The sequence below is a fragment of the Gastrolobium bilobum genome, unplaced genomic scaffold, assembly GCF_033153095.1.
Source record: "Gastrolobium bilobum isolate Gb01-03AN ecotype WA unplaced genomic scaffold, APGP_CSIRO_Gbil_v1 utg2122, whole genome shotgun sequence".
Taxonomy (NCBI): domain Eukaryota; kingdom Viridiplantae; phylum Streptophyta; class Magnoliopsida; order Fabales; family Fabaceae; genus Gastrolobium; species Gastrolobium bilobum.
The window spans coordinates 55,734-72,556 of NW_026897715.1; the positions used below are offsets into that span (position 1 = coordinate 55,734).

At 30.6% G+C, this 16,823-nt stretch overlaps 1 protein-coding gene across 1 annotated transcript; it reads left to right on the forward strand.

Moving 5' to 3' along the window:
• The first annotated feature begins 13,118 nt into the window (after nucleotides 1–13,118).
• LOC133309421 (stachyose synthase-like) lies at nucleotides 13,119–16,090 on the forward strand. Its single transcript, XM_061510186.1, has 4 exons — nucleotides 13,119–14,648; nucleotides 14,748–14,925; nucleotides 15,048–15,412; nucleotides 15,492–16,090. Exons 1-4 carry the CDS (start codon nucleotides 13,182–13,184, stop codon nucleotides 16,053–16,055), a joined length of 2,574 nt encoding a protein of 857 aa, XP_061366170.1. The 5' UTR covers nucleotides 13,119–13,181; the 3' UTR covers nucleotides 16,056–16,090.
• Nucleotides 16,091–16,823: the final 733 nt, after the last annotated feature.

Sequence of the window (16,823 nt, forward strand, 5' to 3'; positions counted from 1 at the left end):
CACATTTTTAATATAAAAAAAATATAAACACAGCTAATAATCACTATAAATCAATGTTTTTAATATGAAAGGAGTCTTGTAAAGGAAGTTGGAAGGATAATATGCCATACTGCAGACTGATGTATTAATAAATTTTTTTTTGGATATTACCATCGTTGTTCATCAATTACTCTCCTCATCAAAATTGTACTAACAAGTTTTTTTTTTCTTTTTTTTGAAAAGTGATCCTAATTACCTCTTTGAGGCAAATCAGAACCCCCTGGTATCTCCACGGGTTTGACTCTTTGAGCCGCATATGAGACTAATCCAGAGTTTGGGTGCGAGTCTAAGAATTACAGTGCTTATGCCTCTCTCCAGATGGTGTTGGTGGCTGCGACTCTTTGTACTAACAAGTTTTTTTAGCATTCATGTAAAATTGAATGATCAAGCATTTTAATATAATAATTTAATATTGTCCAATTTAATGAAGAAAGAAAGAAGTTAAAGAGAAGGAATAATATATACTTTTAATAAAGAATGATATTTTTATTGTGGTCTCTACTTAATTTGAAAAATATCAATTTAAATATAATTTACAACATTTTAATTTTTCAATTATATAAACAACTTATTAAAAAACTCAATAGACTAAGACGCTAAAGGCCTAAAACGTTGCATGTAAATTAACTAAATCTGCAACTGAAAATTTAAAATTCCAAAATCTATTTTATTTTTAATACGCTTTATCCATTTTTTATTTATACTCTACATTAGAATGTTAAAATATTATGTATTGCAAATATCAAATGGTATGTGCGGAATAAAATTATATGAACATAGAAATTATCAAAATCATAAATTGACAAAATTTATATTCAACAAATAGAAATTTGTAAAGTTTATAATAATAGAACAACGTTGAGTAAATAACATTTTTCATATGAGAGATGTTATTCTATTTATTTTTATTTTTATCTACTTTTGTCTATCACTCTTCAACATCATTAGATTAAAATCTCATATTATTTTTTCTCTTCTATTGAGATTTTAATCTAATAATGTTAGAGAGTGATAGACAAAGGTAGGGCCGGCAAAATGGGCTGAGCCCGCCGGGCTGGCCCGCCCCGCCTGCCAAATGGGGTGGGCTGGGTTGAGTCTTTCAACCCACCAGCCCGCCCAACCCGCCCCGCCAAACCCGCCAGCCCATATGGGTCAGCCCGCCAAGTCATTTTTTTTTTTTTTTTTAGGTTACCCAATTGTTATGTAGCTCCGTATCTTAGATTTCTCTGCTTGCAAGTGGCTTTTTTGAATTGTTGTGGACTGCTCATACAACACTTTGTTACTTGTTTTGTTATTCTATTTTATCCTGATATGATTTTATTTTTTTATTATTATTTTTGGATTGAAAGGTGCATATTTATATGCAGATTATTAAACACTGATCTTCTTGGTTTCATAAGCACATTAGGATTTTATACAGATTTTTGTATGCTTTTATGCAGATTTTTTTTATGTGATTTTATGCAGAATTTAATTTTTTGTATTTTATTTTTATATTTTTTTTATTTTAGGCGGGCTGGCCCGTAGCCCGCCAGCCCACTCATAAAACGGGCCGGGTTACTCAATTCAACCCATTTTGTCAAAACGGGCCGGGGCGGGCCAGCCCATTTTGGGCGGGCTAGTGGCGGGCCGGGGCGGGCTGGCCCATATTGCCAGCCCTAGACAAAGGTAGATAAAAGAAAAAAAGTAAAAAGAATAATATATTCCTTTTTGATATATGGAAAACAATAATTGTATTTTTTTTGCATTCCAAAGTATCCTCCTAGCTAAAAGGTGAAAGACCAATTTCTTAAAATACCAACACGACTTGATATGAGTTTTTTTCATTTATATTTGTGTTAAATATTTTTCTGTTCATATTTCGTGTCGACTCATTTAAATTTAATAATTAAATAATTATATATTTACTGCACTTATTATATTTTTATTTATTAATTAAAGACTATTTAAGTAATTTTATTTAAAAAATAAAACCACAAGTTATTAGTGTCGTTCTTGTCAATGTGTGCAAAAAAAAACTAATATAAAAATAAAATATAAATATGATAAGGTAAAGTGTGTGTCATTTTAAAGGATGTAAAGTTGTGTCATTTTAAGTGAGAGAAAGAGATAGATAAAGCAGGAGAGAGAGTGGACACAAAAAATAAAAGTGTGGGTCCCACCTCTTTATGAGAGTGAAATAATATAAGTTATGTCATTTAAAAAAAAAACACTTTTTTCATATGATAAATATGTCGAGGTAGAAAAAAGATAGAAACGTAAAATGAGAGTCTATTAAAAATTATTAAGTTTATTTTCCTTTTGATTTGAGGGAGGTCGGAATAAAAGTAAAGATGCACAATTTACCAAAAAAGAAGAAGAAAGATGTAGATATGTTTGGGGTGTTTTCCCTTTCAGTTTATCAATAAATAAAGATGTAGAAAATCAAATCCATTTTACATAATCGTAATCCCTGTAAAGAACAGGAAGATACCATTAAAATTGAGCTGAATGGTTGAAGTTTTCAACTTCAAAAGTGTTATCTTAGTGGTATTAAAAAATAGGAAATGATGTTTAAGAAAATTATGTTTTTTTTTATGAGGGAGGTTTTATTTTTCACTTTTTATATTTTAATTTAAATTTTGAATAACAATTAAATTACAAATTATAAAATAATATTGTAGGAAAATTGTTAATTTAATTTGATTTAACTATAACAAAATAATTGTAAGGAAAAAACTTTAAGTATAAATTATCTATTTTTCATAGATATATATAGTGCGTTTAAAATTTTTTATTTGAACAGTAAATATAGGAAAACAAATTTCAAAAGGCTAGCCTTGGGATATTCTTCTCTGAATAAACTACAACTTTATCTTGAGCAGGTACAAGAAGTAAAGAAAACGGTGTCCCTAGGAAAGAACATAATCACACATTTTCAAAAGCGCATGTCACTGTTCTAGCAAGAATATAAGATACATCTACTTTTTGGTACAACAATAGTCTCAACCTTAAAGGGACCTACTTTGAGGATATTGACGAACTTGTTTATAAAACTCCACCGACAAGTCTGATGATTTGGCCATTTGTAAGTTGTCTACTTCTTCTTTTAGGGCATGTTTGATGCATAGCATAAAATAAAATCTGATAATATAAAATCTGATTGTATAAGACTTGATTGAATTTTAATACTATCCAATGTTTGGCACGGTATTATATAAAATAATATATTAAGTAAGATAATATCATCTAGTATTTGGTAATGCACTATATAATACTATATATGATAAAAATAAATATTTTTAATAAAAATATTTTTTAATAAAAAAATTATATAATTCTTCAAAAAATGTCATATGATATTAATTTTTATAAAAAAATTATTGATCAGTGTGTCCAAAATATAAATTAATTTTTATAAAAATAAAAATATTCAATATTTTAAAAATTAATATATTGAAAAATTAATTTTTATTTTAATAGATTAATATTAAAATATTTTAATATTAATTTTGAGAATTACATTGGTCAACAATGTTAATATATCAATCTCTTATCAGGCCTTATCCCTCACCTTTAGGCCGGATTAAGTTATACATTGTTTTGATGTATTAAGGGATTATGTTGTATAAGCTTATACTATACGATAGTCACACTAAACAATTAAAAATGTCATAACGTATAGTATAAACTTATACTATCATGCCTTATATATCACATCAAACATACGATTAATTTAATCACAGAGACTCTTAATTGACTATCAATTCATAAATATAGAGCTCAATATGTGAACATTTTTTTTTTCTTCCAGTTCTTAAAATATTTATGTGCCCAAATCAAAGTTAACTTGTGTCCAAGCCGATTAGCTCAACTAAATGAAAAAATTTAAATGACATTTTTAGAATAAATAATATTATTGCGAGAGAAAATGGGAAATAACATAAAAAATAAAGTAATATTTTTGTAATTGTAAATAAACATAATAATTTGAAATAAAGGAAAAACAAACTAACCTAAATTTCTGATTGCTGCGATTGAACATAAAAACAATATTGATGTCTATCTAAATCTTTGACAAAAGCGGGAAAAAATAACTGGCCCAGTTAGTTTATGGACTACCTCATCCTATAATCCAATCTTAAAAAGTTTAAAATAAAATATATCCAATAACAAGAAAATAATAACCAAAGATAAGATCGGACCAAACCGCCAAGAAAGAAAAGCAAATAGGAATATTACAACACGAATTGAATAAAAAAATCATCACCGCTAAAAAGTAGGGAAGAAATCACTGAAATTGAAAAAGATTGACAGCAATTCTTTTTAATGAGTAATCATCATGGGATTAAAAAATATGTTATTTATCAATGTTTCGTGAGTGAGCTTTTTTTTTTTTGTGATAAAGTCGTCGTGAGTGAGCTTTACTGGTAAACTCATTTGTTCTTGGCTATTTATTTGAGTAAATTGGTACAGAAAAATATCATTCAGATCATAAATAATAACTGTTGATAAATCCATTTGTTCTCGGCTATTTATTTGAGTAATGGGAAGAGGAAAATATTATTCAGTATCATAAATAGTAATTATTATATAATAATTAAGATAATAAATAACGTAAATATATTTAATTTATAAATTATTAAATTCGTTTAATTAAATAATTAATGCAATAAATAATTTTCATGCGTCACTTTTGAAATTCTTGTAGAATTGAAATCATTAAAATTATTATTACAGTTAAATATTTTTTTCTTTTATCAGAAGAATTCAAATATTTAATATTATTTAGTAATATTTCAGAACTTTTTTGGTAACAAACGTAATATTTTATGAATAACTCTAGCATTGAAGCAATTAAGGAGTATAATACCACTCATCCAATCAAATATTTTAATCCATTTAATAAATAATTAAAAGAAATACATTTCTGCTTTTCCTGTAGAAAATATTTCTCTACAACACTCACATAAAAATAAATGGGTTTATATGAGCGTGGCAGAAAAATATTTTCGAAAATCAAAAATGTTAAATCCAATAATTAATAGAATAAATAATTCTCATGCATCACTTTTGAAATTCTTGTAGATTTAAAACTATTAAAATTATTATCACAATTTAATATTTTTTTATTTTTTTCAGGAGAATTCAAATATTTAATATCATTTAGTAATAATTCAGAATCTTTTCGTAATAATTGTAATATTTTATGAATAATTATAGCATTTAAGCAACTACGGAGTATAATACCAGTCACCCAATCAAATATTTTAATTCTTCCGACAAAAAACAAAAGAAATAAATCAACTATCAAGATATTTATCAAAAAAAAAAAAAATCAACTATCAAGATATAATCATTAATGATAATTCTTGAATTTACGGGGATTCGAAAAGATCATGTTTAATATAGTTGAATCATTCCAATGAAAATGAAAAAAAAAATTAACTATCAAATCATTATTTTGATAATCAAGTTTAACGTTTTTAAATTTATAAAGATTTCAAAAATGACGTAAATTATTTACAATGTCAATTATTATTTAATCATATAAGTTTATTTTATTTTATGTAATAATAGTTTTGTGGTTCGAACTTATAACCTTATATAAACTATTTTTTTCTCTGATAAACTCATATAAACTATTCTAGTGGCTTTAATGTTAATTTTTAAAATTATATTACTTCAGTTATTTATTATAATTAATAATTTTTTCAATCATAATTTATTTAAATAAATGATTGAAATTAATGATATTATATGACGCATAAAATTTAAATTTTGGTTGGGACGCACGCGGTTAAATTTGTCCAATGTGAAATATATGAATAAATAATTTTTAACGTAAGTTAAAATGATAAATTTTTTAAGTAAAGGCACTTTGATCCATCCAAATCAACAAGACACGGAATAAAATGTAACCACAGATTATATATATATATATAACACGAAAAAATTACAATACAAGGCCAACAAAAACTAAACCTAAACAGACCATTCTAGGATAAGCTACTCCCATTTGTTCCTTCAAAAGAAATTGTTGCACTTCCTGGGAAGCCTGCCCAAAATCTCCAACTCCCAAGCCTGAACGTTGGAAGAGAATGTCAGCCAATCAGTTACAGCATTGCCCTCTCTATACGTATGAGACAATTCGACTCTCCAGTCTTTCCTAATCAAGGATCTAATCCTCTTTACCAGAGTGCATAAGGGGTGGCTATCAATGCAACCTTCTTTCGAGAGTGGTAAAGCTGTAGTAGGGTCATTCTCAATGCAAACACTTTTAAAGCCTCTATCCCAAGCCAGAGTGAGACCCTGAAAGATACCTTTCAATTCTGCTATTAGCGCATTTTCCTGACCAGTGAAGATCTTGAACCCCATGATCCAATTACCTCCATTATCTCGGATTACTCCTCCGCAAGAGGTGCTGCTTCCGTCATGGGAGCTAGAGCCATCCGTGTTAACTTTCATCCACCCAAACTTGAGATATTGCCAGTGAATGAAAGCTTATGATCTTTTCCTGGGCATAATGTTAGCAGCAACGTGCATGTTGTCAGCTATGTTAATACTATCCACAAGGTTCCTGATACGGATTAAGGTACAAGGGGTATCAAGGGCTTTCCCATTGGAAATGACCGACACAATAGATCAGCCACGTCAATTTTTTAAAATTAAAAGTTTATAATGAGTGCAAATTTTTCTCATTTCAAAATTAAGATAAATCATTAATTTAAATAAAAAAATTTGGTGACATAGAAAAACCCATTTTTCAAACTCAAATCAGAAAAGTTATTAAGATTAATTTAATGGTAAATAATTTATACGGATAACTATTTCTTATATTTACCTTATTTACTAATCTCTACCATCGTTAGATCAAAATTTGAAGAGAATGGAGAAAGACTAAAGTTAATTGAGATTCTAATTTAACGGATTGGTATGAAAGGTAAGCATAAAAAAAATAGGTAAAATAACAGATCTGGATCCTCTCGTGTTGGAAAAACATGACATGGTCATTTGGAAACTCATAACTATACAAAAGTGAATCAATAAGAATAAAATAAAAGAGAGGGAGAGAGAAAATATTGAAATAAGTAATTACAAAATCTTAACCGTTGATTTAACTTTATATGGTTGTGATCTTTTCACATTATCATGTAATTTTTTTACTATCCATTTCCTAAAATAACATATCCCTAATTTATATGAGTTATAAGTTTGAAATTGAGTGTCATTGTTATATAAAAAAAACTCTAATTCCAATTGCTATAAATGAAAAATGGACCAGATGTTCTAAGAATAATAATAACCAGATGATCAAACTCTTGTTAACCATACATCTTATTAATTGTTATTTACATAAATGATGTATTAAATAATTTTAAATCAAGATAATATTTTACACACGTGATTTATATTGTAAAAATTTCTAATTGAATGATGGATTTTAATATGAAATTATTTCTTAAAAAATTATGAAATGGTGGACTTTGACTTACATTGAAAATCATTCATCTTAATATATATATATATATATATGTATATATATATATATAGAAAAATATTTCTACAGGCACTTTAGATAAGGTTATCTACAGTTATCCTAAAAACTACGTCATTTTGATTAATGAAAGGTATTTTCGTAATTTTAGGTGAATTAATGAAGGGTGTTTTCGTAATTTTGTTTATTGTTTTTATCATATATATTTTATTGAAACACCCTTTATTAATTCACCTAAAATTACATAAACACCTTTTCATTAATCAAAACGACGTAATTTTTGGGTAGTTGTAGATAATCTTATCTAAAGTGGCTGTAGAAATATTTTTTCCATATATATATATATATATATATATATATATATATATATATATATAGGGGTTTATATTTCTGCAACTACCGTACGCGCAACAGTCAAATACTTGAAAGCATTAAATGTGGAGAATCATAACCATACAAAAGATGAAAGGATTAAATGTGGAGAATCATAACCATACACCTGTCATTATTATACGTAAAGCGGATGTAGAAATGATTTTACTATATATATATGGGAAAAACATTTCTCAAGCAGCTTGAGATAAGTTTATCTCCGGCTACCTCAAAACTACGTCGTTTTATTTATTTATTTTCTTATATTAATTGATTCACATTTGAAAGATTATGATTTTCTTTTTCTCTCTCTTCCTTTATCATCATTGATCCATCTTTATATGGTTATGATTTAGTAGTCGGAGATAAGATTATTTCAAGCAGCTTGAGAAACGATACGCTATATATATATATATATATATATATATATATGAGAAAAATATTTCTCAAGCAGCTTGAGATAAGTTTATCTCCGACTACTCCAAAACGACGTCATTTTATTTATTTATTTTCTTATATTAATTGATTCACCTTTGAATTGTTATGATTCCTTTTCTCTCTCTCTTTATTTATCACCATTGATCCATCTTTGTACGGTTATGATTTAGTAGCCGGAGATAAAATTATCTCAAGCAGCTTGAGAAATAATAAGCCCTATATATATATTGGGTTTGATGTTTGTTATTTTAAATAACATAAGTTATGTCATTTTAAGAGAGAGATAGACATAAAAAATAGAAATCATGGGAGAGAGAAATTGGGTGGTTTTTTTTAATTTAAATTTTAAATAAATAAATTATTTTGCGTCTATCTCTCTTTTAAAATGACATAACTTTATGTCATTTAAAATGACAAACACTTTTTTCATATATATATATATATATATATGTGTGGGAAAAGATATTATAACAACCAAGTTGTGTTACTACCATGTTACTACTAGTCAATCTCACCGTTACATCGATTATGTTGATACAACGGTTATATTTATTTCCATCTTTGTATGGTTACGATTCCCCATATTTAAAGTGAAAGCATTAAATATGAGAAATCATGAAAATAAATATAAAGTATTAAATTTGAGAAATCATGACCACACAAAGATGTAACGGTGAGATTGATTGATAGTAACATGGTAGTAACACAACTTGGTTGTTACAATATCCTCCCCTTATATATATATATGGGTTCGCTTTTTCTGTAGTTACTGCAGATAACTTACTGCAGATAAGTATACGACGTCGTTTTGTGGCGGAAATCATGGTGTTTTGGTAATTTTAATTTATTTCAGAGTTATAATAGTCTTTATATTTATAATTTTTTAAGATTTCAATATCAAAACGACATCGTTTTGGGAATAAATACAGATAACTTATCTTCAGAAACATTTTTCCCTATAAATATATAGGAAACGGTTATACTTACCACTAGGTAAGTTTACCACCCTTACAATCAATCTCATCTTCGTTAGATTAAAATTAAATCTAACAGTTAATAATTATTCCTTATAATCCTAATTTCTACTCTCTTATTCTCTCTCTAGATTTGAGATCTGCATACCTTTTTCTCTCTCTAGATTTGGAAATCAACTTTCTTATATGCTTTTCTATTACTGATTAATGAGTCTCTTGAGTATTTGACTTGTGGCGATGTCGTATTTTCTTCAAATTACATGTATGTTCGCAATGGTGGGTAAAAGATGCAGATCAGATTGCTCATATGTTATATTATTATTTTAGGTGTGTCACGTTAACGAGTTCTTGTTTTGTTGTCCACAACATCCACCATGCATAGTTTGAATTTGTGTTTTTAGATGTGAGTCGTAAAAAATTTGTATCCACATTTACACTTTCAAAGAATTTGGAGAGAGAGGTATGCAGATTTCAAACCTAAAGAGAGAGACAAAGAGGGGATGGAAGAGTAAAAATTAGGATTATAAAAGATAATTATGAACCGTTAGATTTTTAATCTAACGGTGATGAGATTGGTTGTAAGGGTGGTAAACTTACCTAGTGGTAAGTACAATCGTCCCCATATATATATATATGACTTTAATGTTTCTACGGTAAATGTAGATAACTTTTCTACATTCGCTCTCAAAACGACGTTGTTTTGAGTTAAAAAATTAAAAAATTATAAAGAAAATGACTATTATAACCTTGAAATAAATTATAATTACAAAAACATCTTGATTTCTGTCTCAAAACGACATGATTTTGGGCTCAATATAGATAAGTTATCTAAATTGACCGTAGAAAAAGTGAACCCTATATATATATATATGGGATATGTTATTCTACATACTTTTTTTCTAACTATCTTTATCTATCATTCTTCAACATCTTTAAATCAGAATCTCAATAGGAGAGAGAAATAATAAAAGTAGATGAGAAATCTTTTAAATACAATAGGAAGTTACAATATTTTATTTAAAAGAAGTAACTGCAAGTCTGCAACTAAGTGCTAATAATTATTTTTCAGCATGTGTTGGCCACGTCATCATTCATCCAGCTGCTATATATATCCCTCTAGAGAGCTGGTGGTGAGGTATCTGCAATGCTGTTTTATCTTATGTGAAGCAGGAGCATACCAAAAGACTTGAATTTTGCTCTTTGAACGTTCTTGATCCATCCCAAGAGAGCAGAAAGCTTTGAAAAAAATTCTAAAAGAACAACAAAAGGAAAGGAAATCAAAATTCTCAACAGAGGAAGAATGAAGATCAAAATTCTAGGGAATAAAACTTTAAAACTGGAGTTATCTGCACCTTTTCGATGTAATTTTCTTTTTATTACACTACATCAGTTATCATTATTTTATTTTATAAAATTTTCATTGTTTGGGTTTCATAGTTTTAGAAATGGGAAAAAAGTTTTCAATGTTACTTTAGATAATTTTACTTAATGTTCATTGAAACAACGTCGTTTTGGGTTGAAAAATTAAAAAATTAGAGTGATAAAGACTATTATAACCCTGAAATAAATTAAAATTACAAAAATACTATGATTTCTATCCCAAAACAACGTCATTTTGATGAACATTAGGTAAAGTTATCTAAAGTAACGTCAGAAAAAACAAACCTTTTAAAAATCTATATATACTTTTTAGTTTATGGTCACAAAACTATATGTCGACTCCCAACTATATTGTGATAAATGATAATGAGGTAGGATATTTTGACTACCAATTTTTTCTACTACCACTCCACTACCACTTTAATTACCATTGAATTAAAAGTTTTTTTTTTCTCTCTTCATTTAACTTTTCCTCTAATCCAATAGTGATTAGTAGTGGAGTGGTAGTAGAAAAAATTGATAGTGAAAATATCCTATCCAATGAAAATAGATTCAATATCTTTTCCTTACATTTCAAAAAGGCCAATGATATCCCCCTCATCCTCTCCAAATATTGATGAATCTCCTGTAATAGTTCAAATATGTATATATATTTTAGAAATACTACTTATTTTTGAAAATATAATTTCCAACATGTTACATCCGAATCATAATGTGCTATGTAGTTGTGTTTTTTGTTTTCTGAATATTAATTTTAAAATTTTCAAAACTAAATAACTTACACAATAATTCAAATCTGATAACACTATTCGTATATCAAATTTTCTTTAATTAATTTTTGGATAAAGTATTTTTACAGTCACTAAACTCACCTCTAAATCTACGTCATTTTAATTTAATAAATGATATTTTTATATTTTTAATTTTTTTTTATCATATAAATTTTATCAAAATACCTTTCATTAATTCTTCTAAAATTATAAAAATAGTATTCATTAATTTAAAATAACATAATTTTAGAAATCACTGGATAACGAAAGGACAAATACTTTACCCCATCATTAGAGATATGACGCCTGAATTGTCCATTAGAACTTTCCAGTTCTCAACCGTTCAAGTGTACAAGTCAAATCATTTTCTTAATTAATAAGGAACCCCATATAGACTATAGTGATACAAAATTGGATAAATGGATTGTTATGTTACATGATGTAACGTAACAATTCCTACTCTCATAACGAAGAGAAGAGAGAAGAGTGGAGAGAGAAAAGTTAAGGGATGGAACCCACATTCCATTGTGAGAGTAGGAATATGGTGTTATACTATATCACATAACAATCCATTTACCCAACAAAATTATAGATGGCCAGCAAAACATAACCGTCATCTACGGGGGAAAACCGACCTTCGTTAAACATTATACTTATCTCTCTATTTAATTAAATATTAAAAAAGTTATACAGTAAAATCATAAAAAATTCACATAAAAAAATATTTTCTCATAAAAAAACACCACACCATCACAAATTTTAAGACAATGCTTGATTTTATTTCGTCTCAATTAAAGTGGTTAAATTTGGGTTTTACCATTTAAAGAGAAAATAAATAAATAAAGGAAAGAGTCAAAAAAAGAATAGTAGGAAAAAAGAGAGAAAAAGTTCAGAAAGGCATTAAAAACGACCGTGGCCGACCACGACACTCAGACACCCGTGTCATCTTTGTTTCTATTTTCATTTGAATTTTGTTGACACAGCATTTGCAGTTTTAGCGTATGTATATTTCCCCATAGATATGGCTTTTGAATGTTACAATTTTTTTAGGATGTTGCGCACAATATTGGAAGAGAGAATGTTTTTCATGTATTATTTCGGAACAAAAATAAGCCTCTTATAAAGTAAGAAAATGAAAAAACAACTAAATTCAAGAGACACATTACACTAAGGGAAATAATTGTCTCATTTTACATGAGATAACTATCTCATGTTTCTCTCACATAAAAAGTTATGACATCATTTTTTCTTTTTTCTTTTTTTAATGGATGGTGGGCTCTACCATATTATGTATCTATAGTAGGAGATACTTATCTCCTACAACATGAGAAAAATAGAACCCTTACACTAATAACTCAAATGACTCCACCACTAAGTGACCCATTATGTTAACATTACACTAAACAACTTTATTACAGTAACCACGTGCCCATCACATCAGACTTAAAAAGACCATTAAAATTTGTAACTGATACTAATATATATCCCTCTAGAGAGGAAAGGTTTCCTCATTTCTGATCCTCGCCTTTCATCAACTTGCTATTAGCACTCTGTGTTCTTCATAGCTATCATTTCAGCTGCTATATATATATATATCCCTCTAGAGAGGAAAGGTTTCCTCATTTCTCAAAACAAGGTTTCTATCACTTCACCCTTTCTCCTCCTCTGTTTTCTGTTTTCTGTTCCTTTCCCCTGTTCTCTGTTCCCCCCCCCCCCCCCCCCCCATTTTCCATGGCTCCTGTTAATGGTCCAATGAATTCCACATTCGAATCTTCAGAAAATGTTTTTGATTTATCCGATGGAAAACTCACCGTCCGAGGCGTATCAGTGTTTTCTGAAGTCCCTCAAAATGTCTCCTTCAATCCTTTTTCCAATGTGTGTCAATCATGTTCTGATGCCCCACCTTCCCTGCTTGAGAGGACTCTTGCACTTTCTCATAAAGGTGGATTCCTTGGATTCTCCCAAAATGTGTCCTCCGATAGATTGATTAACTCTTTGGGTAGTTTCAGCGGTAAAGATTTTCTTAGTATTTTTAGATTCAAAACATGGTGGTCAACACATTGGGTGGGAAACTCGGGTTCGGATTTACAAATGGAAACCCAGTGGGTTCTTATTGACATGCCTCAAATAAAATCCTACGTTATAGTTATCCCTATTATTGAGGGTAATTTTAGGTCTGCTCTCCAAGCTGGCTCTGATTATGGCCATGTCATGATTTGTGCTGAGAGTGGTTCCACTCGTGTCAAAGCATCAAAGTTTGATGCGATTGCTTATATTCATATGTCAGACAACCCCTTTAGTTTGATGAAAGAGGCCTACGGTGCTCTCAGGGTTCATCTCAATTCCTTCCGGCTATTGGAAGAGAAAATGCAACCAAACCTGGTTGATAAATTTGGCTGGTGCACCTGGGATTCCTTTTATTTAACTGTAAACCCTGTTGGCGTTTGGTATGGATTGAAGGGTTTTTCTGATGGTGGGGTGGTTCCGAGGTTTGTCATCATTGATGATGGGTGGCAAAGCATTAATCTTGATGGTGATGACCCCACAGAAGACGCTAAAAATCTTGTGATGGGTGGTGAACAAATGACTGCAAGGCTTCACAGGCTAGACGAAGGTGATAAGTTCAAAAATTACCAAGCTGGCCTCCTCTTGGGTCCTGATGCTCCTTCTTTTGACCCAAATAAGATCAAGGAATTACTTGCAAGGGGGATGGCGGTTGAGCGTTTGGAGAGAAAACGTGATGCTGCCATTGAATCTGGGAGTTCTGATGTGACCGAGATTGAGTCCAAGATTCAGGAGATCAAACGAGAAATCAATGATCTATTTGGAAGAGAGCAACACAACGCTAAAAAAAGAGAATGCGGAAGTTCTTCCGGTAAAGAATTGGATTATGGGATGAAGGCTTTCACAAGGGACTTGAGGACTGAATTCAAAGGTTTGGATGACATTTATGTATGGTATGCACTCTGTGGTGCATGGGGTGGTGTGAGGCCAGGAGCAACCCACTTGAATTCCAAAATAGTTCCCTGCAAACTCTCCCCAGGCCTTGATGGGACAATGCATGATCTAGCTGTGGTAAACATCGTGAAAGGTTCAATCGGGCTTGTTCATCCTGATCAAGCTAATGACTTGTATGATTCCATGCACTCTCATCTTGCTAAATCTGGTGTTACAGGAGTCAAAGTGGACGTTATTCATGTTAGTATACTTTTCCTTTTTACATACTCTAGCTTTAGTGTCTGATTCAACTATAAGTACTTATTAACATTGGTGCACTCTTTTTTTTTTCTATTGCAGACTCTTGAATATGTGTGCGATGAATATGGAGGCAGAGTCGAGCTTGCCAAGGCTTATTATGATGGGTTGACAAAGTCCATTGTTAAGAATTTTAATGGAAGTGGAATTATCGCTAGCATGCAGCAGTGCAATGACTTTTTCTTCCTCGGAACGAAGCAAGTTGCCATGGGAAGAGTTGGTAAGCACTAAACAGTACACACACAAAGGGGATATACCATTTGCTAAATGAATTTCGTTGTTTAATTCATACATATGCAAGCAAAAAAAAAACTTGTATTTAACCAATGAAATTTGTTACAGGGGATGACTTTTGGATCCAAGATTCCAATGACCCAATGGGGGTGTTCTGGTTACAAGGGGTACACATGATTCACTGTTCCTACAACAGCTTGTGGATGGGGCAGATGATTCAGCCCGACTGGGACATGTTCCAATCGGACCATGTGTGTGCCAAATTTCATGCTGGTTCTAGGGCTATTTGTGGTGGTCCAATCTATTTGAGTGACAGTGTAGGCTCCCATGACTTCGATCTGATTAAGAAACTCGTGTTCCCTGATGGCACCGTACCCAAGTGCATCCATTTTCCCCTTCCTACAAGGGATGTTCTTTTCAAGAACCCTCTTTTTGACCAAAAAACTGCTCTCAAAATTTGGAACTTCAATAAGGTATATATCTCATTGACATACATTTCAATTGATTACTACTACATGCTGTCTAACAATAAATTTGTACATTCAACAACAGTATGGAGGAGTTATTGGTGCTTTCAACTGTCAAGGGGCAGGTTGGGATCCAAAGATAAAGAAGATCAGGGGTTTCCCCGAATGCTACAAGACAGTTTCTGGTGCAGTACATGTAACTGAGGTTGAGTGGGACCAGAAGAAAGAAGCAACCCATATGGGTGAGGCAGAGGAGTACATAGTGTATCTCAATCAGGCTGAGGAACTTCATTTGATGACCCCCAAGTCCGAACCAATACAATTTACCCTCCAATCTGTCAACTTCGAGCTCTACAGCTTTGTGCCGGTTACTAAGATCAATGACAGCATCAAATTTGCACCAATTGGGCTAACAAGCATGTTCAATAGTGGAGGTACAATTCAAGATTTGGTATATGTTGAGACTGGTGCTAAGCTTAAGGTTAAAGGTGCTGGGAATTTCCTTGCTTATTCAAGTGAATCTCCTAAGAAGTTAGAGTTGAATGGTTCTGAAGTCCATTTTGAGTGGTTGCCTGATGGAAAACTGACTCTCAACCTTCCTTGGATCGAAGAGGCTGAGGGAGTTTCTGATGTGGCCTTTTTCTTCTAGATTTTTTTTATTTGCTCATGGTTCTCTTGTATATTGCCTGATTTGTTTTTGTTTTTTTGTTTCTAAGGAAACTATTTCCTTTTGCTATTGCATCTCTTCGCTTTTTACATCAATAAAACGTACATTTGTTGCTTACATAATGGAGCAATTTATAGCGTAGTTTGTGGCATTCCATGTTCCTTTTATGTTCATGCGGTGTTTCCTGGCGTAAACTAGAAAATCATATTGTTCTCTTTGGTATCAAAAATTGTTTTTCTGATGCATCTTTGTTGATGGACTCTAGTTTTTAAGATTCACAAGCTTAATGGCAATGTTACTAATATTTGCAGATCAGTTAATTACGAGACTCTAGTCAATTTTTTAACACTAACAATTAATTAAGTTAAAACTATGGTTTCATATCGCCATTATTTCCATTGATAGCCCAATTTAATAATAATAATAATTGATTCTAGTGTACCGAAGATTCAAGACAAGTAACCCGGAAAAAGACAGTTGCATCTTTAATTGCCAATTGTCGCGTTGATAAGTTGTACGTGTTACGCTGAAATCTCACAAGTGACACGCAATTATCTTGGGCAACACCTGTGACCCAAATGGTTCTATCCTATGACGTGCAGAGTCATCCGCAAAGCGTTGAGACCCAAAAAAAGAGTAAGAGATATGAAACCAATTGAAAATTTGAAATACCAAAATATCATAGAATTATCTGTTTATTTGGTCGGTGTTAATTCTGGTTTCCATATACCAAATCTCACAACTTTAAGA

Bases quoted from the DNA above. Each gene is read 5' to 3' on its own strand.
- LOC133309421 (XM_061510186.1), top strand. From the start codon at position 13,182: ATGGCTCCTGTTAATGGTCCAATGAATTCCACATTCGAATCTTCAGAA. The intron at 14,649-14,747 runs GTTAGTATACTT...TTTCTATTGCAG, and splicing joins TCAAAGTGGACGTTATTCAT to ACTCTTGAATATGTGTGCGA. The intron at 15,413-15,491 runs GTATATATCTCA...ATTCAACAACAG, and splicing joins AAATTTGGAACTTCAATAAG to TATGGAGGAGTTATTGGTGC.